The sequence below is a fragment of the Primulina huaijiensis genome, chromosome 10, assembly GCF_012295235.1.
Source record: "Primulina huaijiensis isolate GDHJ02 chromosome 10, ASM1229523v2, whole genome shotgun sequence".
Taxonomy (NCBI): Eukaryota; Viridiplantae; Streptophyta; class Magnoliopsida; order Lamiales; family Gesneriaceae; genus Primulina; species Primulina huaijiensis.
The window spans coordinates 17,535,009-17,555,673 of NC_133315.1; the positions used below are offsets into that span (position 1 = coordinate 17,535,009).

Consider the following 20,665-nt stretch of genomic DNA (forward strand, 5'->3'; position numbering starts at 1 on the left):
TGAAGTTGTAGGAGAAAGTGGATTTTCCGGTCGTTTTATATTATTTTTCTGGTCTTGGCACATCTTTTATTTATACATGCTTATACAAGCCATAAGAAAGGCCAAATATTGCTATAAAGATGGCATACGAAGCACCAACAGCCAAGCCATGCGAAAGGTCTCAAGGGTTTCAACCGAAAAAAAAAAAACAAATCATGCGAAAGGTCTCAAGGGCATGTGAAGGGTTTCAACCGAAAAAAATAATAAAAGTTGGCATAGACTAGCTGGGCAATTTTTGCCTTGATCGGTCCGACATTTGACGGACCCAAGTTGCGCTCGTACGCTTGCACACAAATCAAGCCTTTTTCCATTGCAAATCGGACCCATGATTTGCACCTTCTTTGCGTCGGTGCCTTTTTCCACTGCAAATCGGACCCATGATTTGCACATTTTTTGCGTCGGTGTGTGCGAGAGAGAGCCTCTTGACCAATCTTTGTTACACCTTTATAAAGTGTAACACAATATAAACCTATCTATATCAATTTATTTTTCCAATGTGAGACAAATCTACATTTCCACATTTCCATTCACTTACATGAAAAAGCCCATAAACCTCAACCCATTTAATCTACCATGACTTTTGCCCAAAAATTAGTTGCGGATGTTGACATTGATTTAGCACGCTGACGGATTTTTCTATCGTAACATGTACCCCCAGTGATTTAGGTTGGCTCATCTCATGCAGACTTTTTGGTTAAATTATATATATATATATAAAAAGTGATTCTATTATTATTAATAGATAATATTTGAGAAGAAAGCGTAGAGCACAAAACATGTGCGCAATGCTCAAAGTCGTGTTGTCGTTTAGCCAGCAAAGTTCTCGGTTGTAGCAAGAACATTGTCTTGGTCTCAAGAACCCTATGATCAAAGTCAAAAATTATTAAAAATGTAAATTTAATTTTTTTTATTGCAAGACTGTTCAATAATTTATTAGACAATCAATTTGTATCAGAATGATAATTTGTGTATTTTTTAAGCATTTTGTAATAAAAATTATCTAATCTCTTGATAAGCTCAACAGGACTCGATTTGAACAGACATCAACTTACATTGTCAATGGGGGTTCAAGGATTTTACAATGTTAAAATCAACCATCCAAAGAACATACACACAGTTACGAAGTTATCCATAGTTTGTTCAATAAATACAACCTGTTTAGAAGATTAGAAATTTTAATCAGTGAGAAAAAAATTCATTCAGTCTTCAAAAATCTATCACAATATCTTCCACCAAACTCTGAAGCAAATGCCTACTGATCTCCACAGCTGTATCGAGTTTTTCAGTTTCGAATCGTGTCCATTCCGTTGCAGAACGCATCTCCCTCTCTATCAAATCTTCGAAAACAAACCTGCTAGATTCCTCCCATTTCCTTACATCCTCAACTATGGCCGAAAAAACCGTGTTAGTGTTCAGGAAAAGTGGCAATTGTTGGGACAGTGTGGATCCCAAGTCAAGGTATCTACCAAATCTTGAATCAAGATACTCTATGATCGAATCCAGCGCAAATGTTCGAAGCTGATTTGCCTCTTTACTATCCTCAACGCCAAGGGAGCAACCAAAATTCATCCAAAGAACAGTTGCAAGTGTTTCAAGTTCCTCGATTAGCAAATGTTTGATAGAAAAATTTCTTTGTACAATTGAACATGTAGGAGCTACATTCCCAATCACCAACTCAGCATTCAAGATAACATCGTTTGCAAGATCAAGCTTCGTTCCTTTCAACCCACAGTTAGCAAGTGTCAGGCATCGAAAAATGTCTGAAACGTTGTTGTTGATGTTGGCAACCAGTTGTTTACTTGTATTTGCTATGTTTATGGAGGCCAAAGAATCCAAATTCTCTGCCAAGATGATTAAGATCGTTCATTGAAGGAGTAATTCATAGATCCGGGGTTTTATAGCATTAGAAAATGAAAAAGATGTCACAAAACTAGACTAACAGGACAAAGAAAAATAGGCATCCTCACCAAAAGTATCGCCTTGACTGCTGGAAAGACTCATATCAGAAGAATATGCTTCGAGAACAGATCCCGGACTTAGCCGGTCACTTTCAACTAGTTGATCTGCCGATCTCTTCACTTTCACTGTGTTCGCCTGAGCAAATAGATCAAACAAAGTATGTCGAGTATAAGTTGACAAAAAATATGATTATAAGTACAACAAAATCAATTGAGGTTCTTGCATATGTTACGAAATAAAAGAGGTCTAATGCAAGAGTTGAACTCTATTTCTTTAGTCAGACATGCAGTTCTGTTTAGGGGTGCACTCAAGGCTGCCTTATGTCCAGGAAGAATTTTAAACGAAAGAAGAGACCTGAATTACATTTAAATTGAAAGAAAGTAAAACTGGCACGTTCGACAAATTACATAATTGGTTATAGGTTCCAACAGACACTGATCAATCTCATCCAATGATATCCTAGTAGATGTGATTGAACTTTGGCCTCCTTGTTTGAGAACTCTTGCCTCATTTTTTTTGGTGCTCGAACTTTAAAGTGTTTATGCTTACCTGACAAATAGTAGAAGACTTTGAGCATGACAAACGGCTTAGAGAACTAGTTTCCCTCTTCGACATAACTGGAGATTTATCCTGCTGAAACGGTATTTCCAAGGTTAAGGCAGTTATTAGCTCCTGCAAAATCATAGCAGTGGTTTTCTTAGCTGCATTACCTCCAACATCGTCACTTTGGCAAGTCAATTCCTTCAACTTTTGTTCAAGAAGGACGCTTAAGGCATCTCCACATAGAGGGAGTGGCCTTTCAAACCTTTTCCTTGAATCATTTTCATTTAATCCAGATGATTTGTCATCAGTAGCTGAATCGTTTTGAATGCTTCTTTTTGTAACTGCAGGAAATCCAGGTTTCTGCTTTGATGGAGAATTAAATCGAAAAGAAATAGCAGTATGGTCCCCCTGGCCACTGCCAACTCTTCTTTCCTGTAAACCAAGCAATTCAGTTCTATTTCTTTGGTGGTTATCAGAGTGAACATTTGCTCCCATTTCATTCCGAGACATTGAATGAGGAAAAAGATAAGTTTGCTTATTAACGGTAGAGCTCAAACCTGAGCAGCTTTCACCCTGTCTAGAGATATTAACCGATCTCCTCTTTTGTCCTTGTAATACCAAATCATTCTGTCTGTTTTCAATACACCTTTCAGTTTCAAATTTCCCAGGGCCCATTCCAACATGTAATCGCGACCTAGTAAGACCACTTGAACTTCGATTGAATGAAGCAAAATTCCTTCTCTCTTTGATGGAATCTGACGATGAGACCTTATCATGTGACAGACTGTTTAGTTTTGACCTGGCAGGGACTGAATTCCTTAGCAGTGAAATCTGATTTTGGTTTTGAGTCTTGTGGTTAGAACTACATGAGAGGAGTTCATCCATCCAAGGTTCACATACCTGTCCACTGAAACAACTTTTCTGTGGTTTGTGCCTAACAAAAGGTCGTTCATAGCCTGTGAATGGAGGAGCCTTGGCTAATGGGTATTCCTCTGGCAACTCGTCTTCTAGTTCTTGATAAAATGTTGGCTCCCCTAACTGAGTTTTTTCTGATCCTTGACCAGAGAGACCTGCACAATGGGATGACGGTAAGTTAAAAATGAGCGGCTGCTCACTGATACGTGCTCTAGAACCCAAATTATCCATACAACGGCCACAGTTTGGGCAAGACTGATGTCCCTTCAAAGCAACACTTGCAAATGTGGCAGAATCCTCTAGTTGGTTTGATAACACACCTGGCCATTGTCCAAAACACTCTTCGTCCAAAACAATCTCGCATTTAGGAGAATGGTGCAAGGTGTTGGAGTAAGTGAGAGAAGATTTAGACCTGCTGGTTTGTAGTCCAGGTTCCAGAATTCTAGTCGCCACACCAATCAACTTAGAAGCATTTTTCTTGGAAAGATTTCTAGGACTTTTGACTGGAGTAGGGAGCTTGGGATGATGCTTTTTTGATTTCAATAAAACATTCTTAAATTGATGCGTCTCAGCCCCGCATGGAGTCATTGGCATCTGCTCATTAAAGCCCGTCTTTTGAAGCTTTTGGGGCCTCAATTCATGCTTACTTCCACTTTTCCCTGCATTCAAAACTCCTCCCTCATTTTCACGCTCATTATTCACAAACTTCTCTGGTTTATAACTTTCATATCCAGATACTTGAACGACTTTGGACTTCTGCCTTTGTAATACCGGCATTGATTCCAGACCCATGAGCCTGGCAACCAAACTAGGAGCTCTTGTTTCATACTTTCGTCCAAGATCAACATTGGTCGATCCACGATTCTTCTTCATATTTGGGAAACCACCGCTATTCTCATCTCCCCCGTTTTCCTTCGAACCTTGTTTCCACCGAACTAAAGATCAATGCAACACGAAGTACAAGTGACGAATCAATAACTTTAATGAGTTCCAACATTAAAACAGACAGCATCTGCGAAATATAAGTCAATAATATGCCAAAACACTAACCTGGAGGAAGCAATCTCTTGGAAAAAAGCTTCTTCTTTGAAAACCTACGGTTCCAATCAAATAGTTCGAAGAAAATGCCCACGCAGCCTCTCGTTCTCTGAGGCTTCTTCTCCACAATAGCCAAAGATGAAGTCGTCTTCTCCATGCTATCATCCATTTATCCCTCTCAAGTCTCACCTCTGAGAATAATCAAGAAACCTGTTTCCCACAAAACCCGACCATTATTCTCAACAACAACAAAAAGAAAAATAATACCACATTTACTCCAAGAAAATAACCATCCAAAATCCCTTTGAACAAATCCTCAAAACGAAAAAGAAAAGGAAAAAAATCAATCGGCCACCTTCTTTCCTTTCTTTTGAAAAGTCACATTTTTTCCCTCTCCCAGGAAAGAGTTCAAAAGGCAGCGAAAGAGTTACCCAATTAAAATAAAGCAGTAACAATGACGAGTACCATCCCTGAAAATCACCCACTAGACAATTTAACACAAAAAAAATCAGTAAATGAACAGTGGAACTCCAATTATTCACCTCATTTAACGCGACGAGTAACTGTAAAAAAAAACCATCTCTGAGACTGCATCAAACGCACAGGGTGCTAAAAGAAGGCAAAAAGTTAGGCGGGTTCGTACACATGAGAGGTGAAAAAGCGTAAATGTCATCCGTAATACAAAATGCCTAATGGATAATAGCTACAACGTGAGATTCTTGATGACACGCAAATGTTTTTCAATGTATTTGGTGAACCCGAGAAAAAGCAAAAATGATTGGATTTTTGTTTCTTCGTTATTCTTAGCAGCTGGAAAAGCTGAGCTGTGAAAACGGCTGTTCTGTGTCTTTTCAGTGGAGAGGGGTGGGGGAGTAGGATAAGGGGAAGATGGCGCAGGGCGAAACCCCCCATGCGCACTGTTCCATTTAGGTAGTCCCCCTGTAATAGTGGCAAATTTGTAATTTTGTAGTCATAATTTTTTTTATGATATTTAGGTTGCTCCCATCTTTCACAAAAACTCTTTTGAGACGGTTCAACGGATCAATTTCGTGAACCGGATTTTTAATTTGAGTCATCCATAAAAAAAGTATTACTTTTTTATTGTAAAAATCGGTAAGATTGACCCGTCTCACAGATAAAAATTCGTGAGATCGTTTCACAAGAGACTTACTCTTCACGATTAGCGCACAAATATCGTGTGTAGATTAAACTTTCCCCACAATTTTGGTGAGTCGTCTTTCATAACTCAATTTTGTAAGATAGATTGTTGAATTTATTTGTTCGAAAAAATATTTTATTTTTTATATTAAAAATATTATTTTTCATCGATTTATTTCATATATATAAATTCGAGATGATATCTTACCAAATAAAAATGGATATAATATTAAAATTCAAAGATGCCTAATCTAATATTGAATCTAATAGTATTTATAAAATTCAATTGTTTTTTATTTAATCTACTTCTCTTACTTATTATATTTATGAAAAATCAAATAAAAACATTATGTATTGAAATTTTGAGAGCATGTGACATAATTGATTGTTATCTTTTTAATTTGTTAATATGAAAATGTCAATCAAATTTAGGGAAAAAAGAGTAAGGGGAATAATATTTAAATATATATTGTATTATAATTATATATAAAAATGGTGGGGAAGTGGGAAAAATGGACTGTGCTTTGGTTTTGAGCAAATGTCAAGTCTACGTCTGTCTGCTAACCTGCGCTCTCTCCATGTGAATTTGTAGTTTTTGAACTGGAAAGACACCGGCGAGTGTGACGTACGCCCCCACCTCGAGTGACACGTCAGCCTCGATGTTCTAGGAAAGGATTTCCATCAACCATGTTTCATGGGGAACTTATCTTTCACTCATATTTTGTCGATTACAATCTTTATTAAACAAAATAAAATTATAAATATATATATATATATATAAAAGTTATTGTCATATATGATCCATGTCATCCTTTCACGATCAATTATAACAATCAAGAAATCAAAGTTTCAGAGTACGGAAACGAAATTAATCACAAATAACCGATCAGAATTATATGAACACGACCAAGTAATAGAATGTAAAAGACACACGATTTACGTGGTTCGATCTGATCTGATCTACGTCCACGAGAGGTAATTTCTTTAAGAATCAAATAGAATCCAGAATATACAATGTGATAGAAAATACACGAACACGCAGTACTCAATACAAAATACACTCTTGTTCTCCTTCTATGAATTCAAAAGAACACTCTTGTATCTCTGTTGATGAAAGCAATGTTGATTCTCTTGGCACACCTCTTCCTGTTTTTTCAGTGATCCTCTATCCTTGCAGATAGCATGGAGAGGTATATAAATCAATCATTCTGAAAACCACTTGAATCCAAGTGCTCTCAATCTCCATAGGCTCTTGGCCACTGATTTGTTCCAACAGTCAGCTAACCGACTTCCAATTCTTGGCTTCTACCTTATGGGAATTCTTTATCCTATTCAACCTCCAACTGTTGACACTTGACTAACAATTATAATAGGTGATCGATTTTTTAATAACGTCCAGAGACATCGTTTTTCTAAAACTCGAAGTGATAAACAATCTCTCAACGTTTAGACGACGTTTTTTATAACACTGTTTATATGTGTCTGAATCCGACAGATAAAATGTTGTTAAATTTATGGTTCAATCAACCCATGATTGGAGTGTTCTTTCCATTCTTCTCGAATGCAAAATTACGTTTATTGTGTAAAATTCAACTAATACATACGCTATTTTTTGAAATCCAACGAGTAAAATATTAACATTATACATATATGATATCGAATTCATGGCGGATAGTAACCAACAAGAGATAAAACAAATTCTTTAAATTCCCAAATTTTGAAATGAAAGCAAAAATAGGTAGAAATCGAAAGAGCAAAGAAAATGGAGAATCATATTAATTTGGTTATTTTCCTAATTTACCAATAAGAAATTACATTTTTTATGACTCTTTTTGCAATTGTATTTTTCTCGAGAATTCATGTTCATCACAAGAGTTAAAGCTATGGTCCAAACTCCAAAATATGTCGAAAGATAATATCTGACCCAAAAATAAAATGATAAAAACGAATAAATGAATTTAGTAATTAATAAATAAATAATAAGTAAATGGAAAATTTCAAAGAAACCGACCCCTACACATTTTAAGGAGTTTCTGACAAGTACTTGCTATTATTTATACATTAATTATATTTTTTTAAATATTACATAATTGACCCGTCTCACCAATTTTTCATGTGAAATTGTCTCATATGATACATATTAATGTAATACATGTCCTATTTGGGTGCACCGATATTTGCTTGTGCAATTTGTTTTTAATAACGAAAACAGATAAAAATAACAAAGTTAATGATAAATTAAAAAATATAAAATAAAATTTTTTTTTGTAAATAAATATCCATAAAGAACAAAAAAAAGAAATTATGATATTTTCGCAATTAAATAGACATCGAAAGACAAGGAGGAATTGGGATATTTTCGTAATAAAATAATAATCGAAAGACAAACATAAAACCAAGAGTTTTTTAAATGACTAATTGTATGACAGTTTTAGTTGTGATAATCGATTAAAATTAAAATAAGATAAAACCATTAATTTCTCTAAAACTTCACCGAACTAAAGAGTGTATTCAATGTAGGAGATTTATTGACTTTTAATGATTTTTGTAGATTTCAAAACTCTAGATGTATTCAATTAAGACTTTTACATATTCTATAGAAGTCTAGTGTTATTCAAAATAGACTTTCACAGAGTTTTAAAAAGTCAAGTGATATTCAACATTGAATTTTAAAAACTCTATAAAAGTCTATAGGTATTCAAATTTTCAATAGACTTTTAATAACTTCATGGAATTCATTAACATATAAATATTAAATCTTAAGATACAACTATAAATTGTCAAAATTGTATTCAGTTCAACCCAAAGATTTGAATAAATTTTTAAAACTTCTAACTCATACACAAACAATTTATTTATCTCTCTGTCGCTTCACATCACTCCTCTTTTTTTTATCTCATCTCATCTCATCTCATCTCACTCTATCATTCTATCAAATTTTCGAAATGTATCTATATATATTTTTTAATATTTCTTTTTAAAATTTTTATTTTTTGGCTTATTGTTCATTTAATAATTTTTTATTTTAATATCATAGAAAATTTTGAATTATAAAATTGATTGTGTTTTTTAATTTATGATAATCAAATAAAAAATATAAATTTGATGATGATAAATGAACATCTTTTATATATATATTGGAAAATTTAGTACGTAGATATTTTTTTAAAATGAAGTGACAGGACAACCGCACCTGGTTAGGCAACTCGACTCCAACGTTCCTGAGAAAAATGTTTCAAAAAAAAAAAAAAAAAAAACCAACATTTTTTAACATAAATTCAGAAAAATCTAGATGTTATGTCAAAAAAAACATATAGTGTAATAATTATATTAAATATACTGTAACAATATATCTACGTACTAATTTCAGAATTCATAACGAGTAATTCTTTCGTATCAAAAACTCAGTCTTCTCATATGTCAATTTTGTGGTATCGTTGGGTAAATTTGAAAGGCTTAATAGAAATGTTACGGAAATGTAAGCAAATTTTTTTTTATTGATTTTGTTGATAACAAGGTTTATATAGCCATACAACTCTAACTGAAAAGAGAGAAAAAACAGTCCACAAATTTATTTGAGGGCCACGGCTATTGAAAAAGTTAAGAAACAAACAATCCTGAATCATTGGTATTTATTCTAACAGTACTTTGAAATAGTTAGTCCTAAGATATTAACTCCAACAATTCCTCACTTGAACTTATTGTTATTGATAATGCAATTAGTTCATCTCAAGAACAGTGCACACTCCAAGTTCTTCACGGAACTTTTGGAAATCTCCCAATTTTAGCGGCTTTGTCATCAGATCAGCAACTTGATTTTGAGTTCCACTATAAACCAGATTAACAACTCCTTCCTTTGTAAAATCTCTGAGAAAGTGAAATCGCACATCTATGTGTTTGGACCGACCATGTAAGGCTGGATTTTTGGATAACTTGATGGCAGAATTGTTGTCACACATCACCATGGTGCTTTCTTCTTGTAGATAACCAAGTTCTTTCAAAACATTCCTCATCCAAACAGCTTGGCATGCACAAGCTGCTGCTGCCACAAACTTCTCCTCAGTAGTTGATAAAGTGACAATGGGCTGCTTTCTAGATGACCAAGCTATTGCACCCTCACTCATCATAAACACGTAGCCAGAAGTACTTTTACGATCTTCCATATCTCCTGCATAATCACTATCTGTGAAAGCCAACAAGTTTTCTGCTCCTCCCTTCTTGTAGAAGATTCCATAATTCATGGTTCCTTTCAAATACCTTAAGGTCCTTTTTGCTGCTTGGAAGTGCAACTCAGTTGGATTGGCCATAAATCGACTAATCAGACTTACAACAAACATGAGATCAGGTCGTGTGGCTGTGAGATACATGAGGCTTCCCACAATCTGTTTGAAATAAGTCTCATCCACTTTGACTCTTTTCTCATCTCTGCATAATTTAAACCCCGGAACCATGGGATTACAGACTGCATTGCTTTCCTTCATCCCAAAACGATCCAACACTTCTGCTGCATATTTCCTTTGACAAATAAAAATGCCTTCTGTCTTCTGTAAAACTTCTACTCCAAGGAAAAATCTCATTTTTCCTAAGTCGGTCATATCAAACTCTTTCTTCATTGAACATTTGAATTCAATTATCATATCTGCATCATTACAAGTGAACAAAAGATCATCAACATAAATACTCACAATGAGAATCTTACCTTCATTGCTTCGTTTGATAAATAAAGTGTGTTCACTGTGACTTGCTTGAAAGCCCTCCTTAATGAAATAAGATTCAATCCGACTAAACCAAGCTCTTGGGGCTTGTTTTAGTCCGTAAAGCGCCTTATACAGCTTGTACACTTTCTGCTCATTTCCCTTCTTTTCGTACCCCTTCGGTTGCTCCACATAAACTTCCTCGCTTAGCTCTCCATATAAAAATGCAGATTTGACATCTAGTTGATAAAGCTTCCAGCCTTTGTTTGCAGCAAGTGCTGTGATCATCCTCACAGTGTCCATTCTTGCTACAGGTGCGTACACCTCTGTATAATCTACTCCATGTTGTTGGGAATAACCTTTAACCACCAACCTTGCTTTATATTTGTCAACTTCTCCGAGCTCATTCAGTTTAGTTTTGTAGACCCATTTCACTCCTATTCTTTTTGCCCCAGCTGGTAAATCTACTAACTTCCATGTTTGATTTTTTTTCAATAGAATTAATTTCTTCATCCATGGCCAATCTCCATTTCAGACTTTCCACAGCTTCCTCGAAATTCACTGGATCTGAAGATACAATAAGTGCCATATTCGATTCTTCTAATAGACCTTCACCTGAAACATAGTCTCTCATCCACATGGGAAGATGTCTAATTCTGTTCTCCCTGACATTCATGCCTACTTCATCACTGGTACTTGAGGAAACATGTGCATCTTCGGTTTCATCAAATTCAGCTTCTTCCTCTTCTGTATTTTCTTCACATTCTTCTTCATCATGGGTAGTACTTTCACTATCTTTCCATTCTAAATCTATTGACAGGTCCTTTTCGTAGCCTGCATCCCAATTCCATTGACTTTCTTCTTCAAAAAACACATCTCGACTCAAAATGATTTTTTTTGTAATAGGATCATACAATCTGTACCCTTTTGACTCATCACTAATACCAAGAAGTACACATTTCATGCTCTTATCTTCGAGTTTCGTCCTCTTAACATCTGGAATATGGACATGCCCAATACATCCAAATACTTTGAAGTGCTCCACTGATGGTTTTTCTCCACTCCAAGCCTCTTCTGGAGTCATTTCCTTAACAGCTAGTGTAGGTGATCGGTTCAAAACATACACTGCCCATCTCACTGCTTCAGGCCAGAAAGTCTTAGGCATCTTTTTTTCTGATAACATTGATCTCACAAGGTTCATTATCGTTAGATTCTTGCGTTCGGCTACTCCATTTTGCTGTGGAGTGTAAGCCATAGTTAGCTGCCTTCTTATCCCATTCTGCTTGCAAAATTCGTTAAAATCCATATAGTTAAATTCTCCTTCCCTATCTGTACGCAAACACTTAATAGGCAAACCAGTTTCTTTTTCCACGAACACTTTGAAACACTTGAAGAGATAAACTGCTTCTGATTTTTCTAATAAAAAATATATCCATGCTTTTCTAGAGAAATCATCTATGAAGCATAATATGTACCTCTTTTTACTGTTGGAAGCAGGAGTAATAGGGCCACAGATGTCTGCATGAACCAATTGTAATTTCTGAGTTGCTCTCCACTTGCTTTTCTTTGGAATTGGATCACGATGTTGTTTGCCCTTCATGCAATCGGAACACACAACAGAGGAAACTGGTAATTGGGGTAGTCCAGTAACCATACCTTTTGATTGCAACAGAGTTAGTCTCTTGTGGCTGAGATGAGCATATCTACAATGCCATAGGTGAGTTGTGTCTTGTGTTGTGGTGTTGAAGCATGATTCCTTTTGAGACAACAAAACGAACATTCTGTTTGCTGTCATGTTNTTTCCTTTTTTGTGTTGTTCATCTCTACATATGACATCAACAAGAGCTCTTCTTGTTCATCTAACTCAGCATAATTTGCCTCCTTGTCCAAGGCAGGACATTCATATTGATAATGACCGAGTTTGTGACATTTATAGCATTCAATCGTGGCTCGATCGAAACTTTGTCTTCCTCTTCCTCTACCTCGTCCTCTAAATGTGCTTCTACCTCTTCCTCGTGTAGGAAACTTCTCCCCCGTACTTACTTTCAAAGCATGATCTTCTCCATTTTTCCTTCGAAACTTTTGTTCATGCACAATCAAGGAGCTCTGCAACTCATCAACAGTGAGAGAATCCATGTCCTTTGACTCCTCAATAGAACATACAATGTAGTTGAACTGTTCTGTTAAGGACCGTAGAATTTTCTCCACCACTTTGACATCTGGCATGTCTTCTCCATAGTTTCTCATGTTATTAGCAACCAGCATCACTCTTGAGAAGTAGTCGGAAACCGATTCTCCAACCTGCATTTCCAGAATTTCAAAATCTCGACGAAGTGCCTGGAGTTGTGCACGTTGAACCCTTGCATTTCCTTGAAACTTTCTCTTCATTGAGTGTTCTTTTGAAGGATGGTTTTCAAAATTAACTTGTCAATTGACTGAAAGAGATAGTTTTTCACCTTTAAATCCTTGAGCTTAAGATCATCCAATGTCTTTTTCTGTGCGGCTGTCAAAACTTCTGTTTCTCCAGGTTCAGAGTAACCAATTTCGATGAGATTCCAGTATTCCTTAGATCGCAAAAAGTTTTCCATCAGCATACTCCAGTGGTCATAATCTCCATCGAACTTAGGAATGCTAGGTTGAGCAAAACCAATGTTTCCTTCTGCTGCCATTGCTCAATCACTCCCTAAGTGTTTTGCTCTCTTAGATTAGGATACTGCAGTTCCTAACCACACTCAGAAATCTCACGGTCAGGCCTCTCAACGAGGCTCTGATACCAATTTGAAAGGCTTAATAGAAATGTTACGGAAATGTAAGCAAATTTTTTTATTGATTTTGTTGATAACAAGGCTTATATAGCCATATAACTCTAACTGAAAAGAGAGAAAAAACATTCAACAAATTTATTTGAGGGCCATTGAAAAAGTCAAGAAACAAACAATCCTGAATTATTGGTATTTATTCTAACAGTACTTTGAAATAGTTAGTCCTAAGATATTAACTCCAACAATTAAATTGATTTGAGACTTGAGACTTGAGACGAAAGTTCATCAACAATAGTTGCAGAATCATGGAGTCATCTTGGTCGAATTTATACCGACTCCAAAATTATGTTTGTCTGTGTTATTGAATCACTCAGCAAGTTGGGATGAGATTTCTCTCATATCTTTAAAAAAATATTGTAGCACTGAAAACGATTTAATAGTTCAAAATTCTAAGAGTTCGATAGTTATAACCACTTGGTTCCTAAAATTTGTAGTGCTAGAAATTATATTTTCAAGTTTTATCGAAAAATTGATATCCAAGTTTACATCAGAAAATGAACATCTATCTCGTGGGCTCCTCTTAGCTTTATCCATATTAATTAATTAAGAGTAATTAAAAGACAATTTTATCTTAATATATGTCAATTTTGAAAAAAAATAAAAAAATTATTAATTTAACTCGTAAAAAATATTATTTTTTATACTAAAAATATAATATTATGTGGTCAGTTGTTAAGATTTAAATCCAAAAGCTAGCTCAAGAGGAGAGGATTATCCAAGTCCATATATGCAACTCTCGGAGATTTTATCTAACCGATGTGTGACAACTAACACACCCCTCACGTCCAGGAATGAACATATGAAGCGTGAAGTTTATAAATGACCCAATTATGAGTAGAACGAGTGTCCCAACTATGGACAATCCAACACATAACAGTAAAATTTGAGCTCTGATCAATACCATGTCAGAATTGGAATTTGAATATAACTCAACCTCAAAAGCTAGCTCAAAAAGGATTGTCTAAGTCCTTATATGTATCTAACTGATATGAGACAACTAACATCAATACATAGAATTTCAAGAGATTTATCTTAAAACTGGATTTAAAGATGAAAGAGTGACAAAAATATATATGAAAAGTTTATTAATTAAAACATATCGCTGTATCATGACGTAATATTGGGAAATAACAAATGAAAAGAATATTATATTCACAAAATAATATTACAAGTGCAAATATTCAGCAGAATAAAAGACAACTTGAAAGCAAATTTCACTTCTTTTTTTTTTTTTTGGCGCAAAACATGTGGAATGTGTTGCTTCAAGAATCGCAAAGATTCAAATTCCCTGACAGTGAAGACTCGAGTAGAAAAGGAAATCAATTCAAACGAAAATTATATATAAATTTAATCACTTTTTTTTGCTCTTATTGGTGCCACTATAATTAAAGATAGAACCCAAACCAAAGAGATTCGCCGGAGGAACGTTCAGAACAGGATGGATTTTAACCCCGTAGCAATGCGAAGAATGATTACTCTTCCTCAATGGCGGCTTCTGCTGGCTGCAAGACGATGATCTGACCAAGCTCTGCTTCGTATTGCTCGACCGTTTAACGTTAGCATTGGAACCTGTTGAGTTGCTCCGAGACAGAAGCGTCAATGGACACAAACCCCGCCCGTTTCCGCCGCCGCCGTTCAAACTCGTGCTGCGCTTCAACCCCCAGAACAATGATTTGCTGCTGTGTTTTTCATCAGATTCCGATATGGGTTTTCTTGTTTCGAAGTAGGGAGTAATTGTGTGCTTGCCTGCTGGCGGCGGAGGTGGTGGCACCGCCGCTGTTTTAGCAGGCGGGGGAGGTGGAGGCTGTGGTTTCTTGATTTGAATGGGGAGAATTTTTCCGTCGGAGAATAGCTCGTCGGCGGAAGAGGGATCTTGGCCAAAGCTTTCTTTGAAGACACAGAAATCGAAATCGATGCTAGAATTGTTGGATCGAAGGTATTGTTCGATGGGAACTACGTTGTTTGGTGAGAGATCGTGTGAAAATGAGATCCGGGGACTTATTACCAGGTTGGGGGTGTCGGAGAAAACTTCGATCGCCATGTTTTTACCTGTAATATGATTGACCGATGGGGTGGCCGGGATTTTAGAATCAAGATTTTGAAGCCAGTTGGATTTTGGAAGGCCGGCAGAAAGATTGGATTCTCTGCATGGAATGGAACTGGATAACTATAAAGAGTGTGATTTTTTTATTTAAATAAATAAGGTGTCGCGAATTTAATTTTGAAGAAAAACTGAAGACTTATTGAATGATTTTGGGTGGTTTTGGTGATGTAATGGGATTTTTTTATTTTTATTTTTTAACATTATTGTGGTTATCAATTTAGGAAGAATAGATTGTACGAGGGTAGTTCGGTCATTATATGTGTAACCTATGATAAATTGGAAAAAAAATATATATTTATATATGTATATTATTTGTACATATTTGATTTATCTGTGATCTCTATTTTTAAAAAAATAGTTGATCGATGTTATTTAACCAATATCTCCATTAATTTGAATATATTATTTAATGGATTCAAGTTATGGAAAAGTGTAACGTTGTGTTTGCGGGTGAAGTGATTTGATCAATACACCATAATTGAGAGCACATGGTTGTCCAAAACCCTATATTATGTAAAGGTACTTGTGATATATACATTTATAAAATAAGGAGACACGATGGGTCATAAAACAAATAAAAAGTATTTGTTGGAATCACGCGCATGTGGCATAAAATAGTATGTTTCTTGTGAGATGAACTCATATATATTTATCTGTGAGACAAGTCAATCATATTCATATTTACAATTATAAGTAATAATTTTGGCATAAAAAGTAATATTTTTTCATGAGTGACTCAAACGTTTTATGAGTCAATTTTGTAAGACAAATATCCTATTTAGCTCACTCATTAAAAAATATTCACAAGAATTTTTGTGATAAAATGATACCCTATTACTTCATACGCGTCTACTTCGGCAATTATCTACCTATGATTTCATTTAATATGCAAAGTAAATCAAAAAAATTCTACTAGTGAATACGTAATCTTATTAGATGTATGCGATACATTTCCATTGTTTAATTAATTTAATGATCAATTGCTTATATTAATTTTCTTACATCAACATCCAACAAAACCTTTTCCTATACTTGTGTTGCGAGACGTCATAAAAAAGACCAATATTATAAGAAAAATAAAGATAGAAGACTAGTGTTGAAATTTGAATCTGTAAATTACCCACACAGACAAATACACTTATCAAAATCGCAATTTTCCCAAACTATTTTAATCTATCAAAATAATAATAATAATAATATTATTTTATTTCTGATTTTGATTTATCTGTATGACTTTATTCAATCAATAACAAGATATATTTTATTCTAGTGTTCCATTTGTGGTGGTGGCCCCATAAAAAAACCTGTCTTTGAAACAAACATGTAATTGATCAAAAATTAAATGAACACCACACCACACCACACCACACCACAAATTCCTCAAATCTGACCTCAACATCTAATTGGTAGCTTTTTTTCCCAACATAATTTAGTGGTGACCAATGCAAAGGCTGGGTCCATGATTCTTGAGGCCATAATTCTACAGGGCCATACTTTGTTTCCTCGACTATATCAACATGGAGATTTTAAATTTCAAATAGATTTAATAATTTTTTTTATTGCATTTAACAACGAACGGAAATTCCTATTGGATTAAGTGTACATGAATGAGAATAGTGTTGAGATGAGTGACCTTCTCCGAGAAGTTCTCGTATATTAGGCTGTTGACGTTACGTTGTCTGATATAGTTGTTTGGTGGGTAGTAAAAGAGTAGCGTAAATTCTTAACGGGTAATATTATCTAAGAGATATGAGTCAATATCAGTGATAGAGAAAGAGTAAAACTGATATCTAAAGGATATGAGACAACACTAGTAGATAGACACACACATCTTCAGACTCATGAACCTAACAGCTCAATCACACACGTAGATCACTATGTGCTGCCACAAGTATAAGAAAATATAGTTATGCATTGGCTAACAACTATAAATTTTGTCCTAATTGTAAGCGATTATACTAAAAGTTGGTATCAGAGCGAAGTCATGAGTTCAAATCTCTCAAGAAGTATATTAAGAATGTTGAGTTAATTGTGAATGAGTGTGAATGGTATTGAGATATGTTGCCTCTTGAGAAGCTCTTGTGTATCAAGCTGCTAACGTTATGTCGCTTGATCTGGTTGACTAGACAAATCGTAAAAAAGTGACGCCAGATCTTAACGGCTAATATTATATACGCTGATGATATGACCGACAATAGAGAATAAGTAAGATCGGTCTCCAACGGATATGAGACAATATGAGAACATAGATACACACCTTCCACATTTATGAGTCTAACAGTCCGAATCATTAGCACTCAAGTATGTGCACTATGCATTCCCATGAGTAAAAGAAAATAAAATGTGTCTTCAAAGACAGTTATAATTTTTGGCCAAATGATAAGCACTTTATTCTAATATCCATAAACAGAAACAAATCCCTTTTATTTTCGGTTTTGTGTTGATCGTATTTTTATTTTTAAGAATAAAATTTCTACATTTTAAATCCACCAGAATTTCACATTTTCATATTTTCCATTCACTCGCTTCACGATTTTGATTTTATTGTTCATAAATATTATTTTAATATTATTTACCGTCAAAATTAATTTTATGATAATACTGTTAGGAAATTTTAATTTTTTTGTCAATATCATGATATTATTTTGATTTAATTACATTTTAACAATTTTCTTAATTGTTATTTTGTTAATATTAAATTTGCTGTTAGCTATTCGTATTTAACTTGAATTGTAATTTATACAAAACATAAAGTATTGTTTTACAGATCATGTCTTTTTACATTCATTGATAGATAAAACTTAATTTTGATTATTCTTCTCGAATGGACACTCTTTTTTTTAAAATTTCTATTAAAACATATTACTAATTTCAAAAGATATAATTTCTGCCTATTTTCATAAAAAATAAAGAAATATTATCCCATAAAATTACAACTTCTCTAAAAATAAACCATGAAATGAATACAATACATGTACCTTGCCTTTTTAATATAATAATCTATACTATTTTAAAGTTGAGTAGGTCTCTTGTGACACGGTCTCACGAATTTTTATCTGTGAGACGAGTCAACCCTACCAATATTCACAATAAAAAGTAATATTTTTTCATGGATGACCCAAATAAGAGATCTGTCTTATAAAATACGACCCGACGCAAGTTTTTGCCTTTAAAGTTAGACCCCATACTAGCTCAAATTCATATTTTCATCCAATTTTTTTTCCAATCATTTCAATTTCAAAAATCGACCATTATAATTTTTTAAAACGTTTTTTTTACGGATCACACGCATCGTCGTACCGAGCCACTAGTACAAGGGAGTATACAAATCCCTCACGGGCTCATAAGGAGCCACTGACGAATGAATGAAATGTGAAAGGATGCATGACCCGACCCGTTAACCTTTTAATTATTTGTGTATCGCCTTTAAATTCTTCCACGCATGAACATGGATGTCATGACCCGTTAAGCTATTATTTTACTTATTTAAGCAAGTATGAATCATACCAGTTACCACAATGTCAAATGCTGACATGTTAGATGATTTTAATTAAAAGACTGAAAGTTTAAGGTCCGGTTCCAGTAGATGATACTAGTCTAAATACAGACTTCGAATTTACTCTAGGCCTGAAATAACGAAGGAGACCGTTAGAAGGGGGCTGAGAGGGTGTCTCTGCATAGCACTTCCGACGTTCAAGTCAGAGACCGATGATATAAGGAGGAGCAGCTAAGGGTGCTGCTGAAAAGTAATATAGTGAATATGAATGAGTTGGACACTCAAACCTGATATTTATAGGAGAATATATAGACCTTCTACCTTGGCTAGGGATGGGCGGAGGCCCATGATCTGGTGTGGATTCGATTTGGATGGGCTCATCCCTTAGGTATCAAAGCTGAAATAAAATTTTAACATCATATAAAATTAAAAAAAAAAATAGGTCTAGACGGTCTCGCAGAAATTTATTTTTGAAACGGATCAGTCATGCTCATATTTATAATAAAAATGAATATTTTTTTATATAAAAAATACTATTTTTTTATGAGTGACATAAATAAAATATCTATATCACAAAATTGATTCGTGAGACCATCTCACAAGAATTTTTTATGTAAAAAAAAATATATCAAGCATTAATATCACTTAAAAAACTCACATTTGAAACTTTTTCTACTCAGATCCAAATCCCTCACGCAACCATTATTAATAGATTGAAGTATATGTCACGTTATTTAATTTTGCATTAAAACATTTGTTTACATTAAATGTATTTTAAAAATAATGCAAATCAAATCAAGACTTTACTAAATTTATATAATAACATCACTATTTATTAAGTTTGAACGTAATAGAGCCAACAATTTGATGTCATTGTCTGTATTTGTTTTTTTAAATTTTTTGGTTATTTTATTTTATTATATTATTTCAAAATTATAATTTAGTCTCTCACTAATTTCCACAATTATTATAATATAATTTCGAATATAAATTAAATTAATTATAAAAAATTATATAAATCATACTCGTGCCAAAATCACTATTTATATCGTAGACATGAATTTGGCACGCCGCTCAATAAATGTTCTCGGAAATGAGAACTCGCCATGGCTCATATTTCTCGAACCGTGGACCAAATTAATAAATTTATTAATTGATTTTAAAGAAAATATTTTTTTATAGAAATATTATGAAATTCTAAATAAACTTCTAAGTTTAAAATCAACTTTATTTCATTTTGTATATATTGATGATAAACATATTTTAATTCAACCTTCACCAAATAATTTTAATTTTTTATGATTAAATATCCACACAATCTATTAAGTAAAAAATCTATGTAGCAACTATATTTGGTTTATCAAACATCAACCACTCGTTATATTTATAAAAACAATGGATAATATTAAGTACAACTCAAATATTTTAAATCACGCATGATATGATTTTGAACTTACCTAAAATACCTTTTAATATAATGTATTTGATTAATTACATAAATGAAAATTTATTTTTCATCAATTAAATTACTATTTTGATTTTGTAATATGAAACAATTTGTAGTAAAAATATAATATTTTGAGATATTTGATTTTCAGTATCCAACGTCATTTATATCGAAATATTTTAACATTATTAAAATATTACGTTTATTACATATACAATATTCGTACATTATCATGTTAGACGTCTATCAATTTTTGCGTGAAGCATATTTTTACAACCTTCTCTCTCAAATAATTGTCTATTTATACACATATCTCGATTTATCATCTTGTGCGAGTAAAAGATAGAAGTGTTCAAATTTATGATAAAAGTGAAAAAAGCCGAAAATTCAAATCGAAAAAATCGAATCGAAAACCGAATTTTATAATTCAGATATAAATGTTAAAATAAA

At 33.9% G+C, this 20,665-nt stretch overlaps 3 protein-coding genes across 6 annotated transcripts; all 3 read right to left on the bottom strand.

Moving 5' to 3' along the window:
• Positions 1-1,067: 1,067 nt before the first annotated feature.
• LOC140986196 (uncharacterized) lies at positions 1,068-5,418 on the bottom strand. Of its 4 annotated transcripts, none has more exons than XM_073454257.1 (5): positions 5,037-5,418; positions 4,507-4,704; positions 2,548-4,391; positions 2,007-2,133; positions 1,068-1,880 (listed from the first exon to the last, which is right to left on the bottom strand). In XM_073454257.1, exons 2-5 carry the CDS (start codon positions 4,661-4,663, stop codon positions 1,246-1,248), a joined length of 2,763 nt encoding a protein of 920 aa, XP_073310358.1. In that variant the 5' UTR covers positions 4,664-4,704; positions 5,037-5,418; the 3' UTR covers positions 1,068-1,245. The 4 variants fall into 4 exon arrangements, with proteins under 4 accessions (XP_073310358.1, XP_073310359.1, XP_073310361.1 ...); XM_073454258.1 differs by lacking the exon at positions 5,037-5,418 and adding an exon at positions 4,850-5,030; XM_073454260.1 differs by lacking the exon at positions 5,037-5,418 and having other exon boundaries at positions 2,548-2,781; positions 2,821-4,391; positions 4,507-5,030.
• A 6,719-nt stretch (positions 5,419-12,137) lies between these two features.
• Positions 12,138-13,015, bottom strand: LOC140985958 (uncharacterized). The gene is made up of 2 exons (XM_073453892.1): positions 12,803-13,015; positions 12,138-12,728 (listed from the first exon to the last, which is right to left on the bottom strand). Exons 1-2 carry the CDS (start codon positions 13,013-13,015, stop codon positions 12,138-12,140), a joined length of 804 nt encoding a protein of 267 aa, XP_073309993.1.
• Positions 13,016-14,519: 1,504 nt separating this feature from the next.
• LOC140985959 (uncharacterized) lies at positions 14,520-15,209 on the bottom strand. Its single transcript, XM_073453893.1, has one exon. It carries the CDS (start codon positions 15,207-15,209, stop codon positions 14,520-14,522), a length of 690 nt encoding a protein of 229 aa, XP_073309994.1.
• Positions 15,210-20,665: the final 5,456 nt, after the last annotated feature.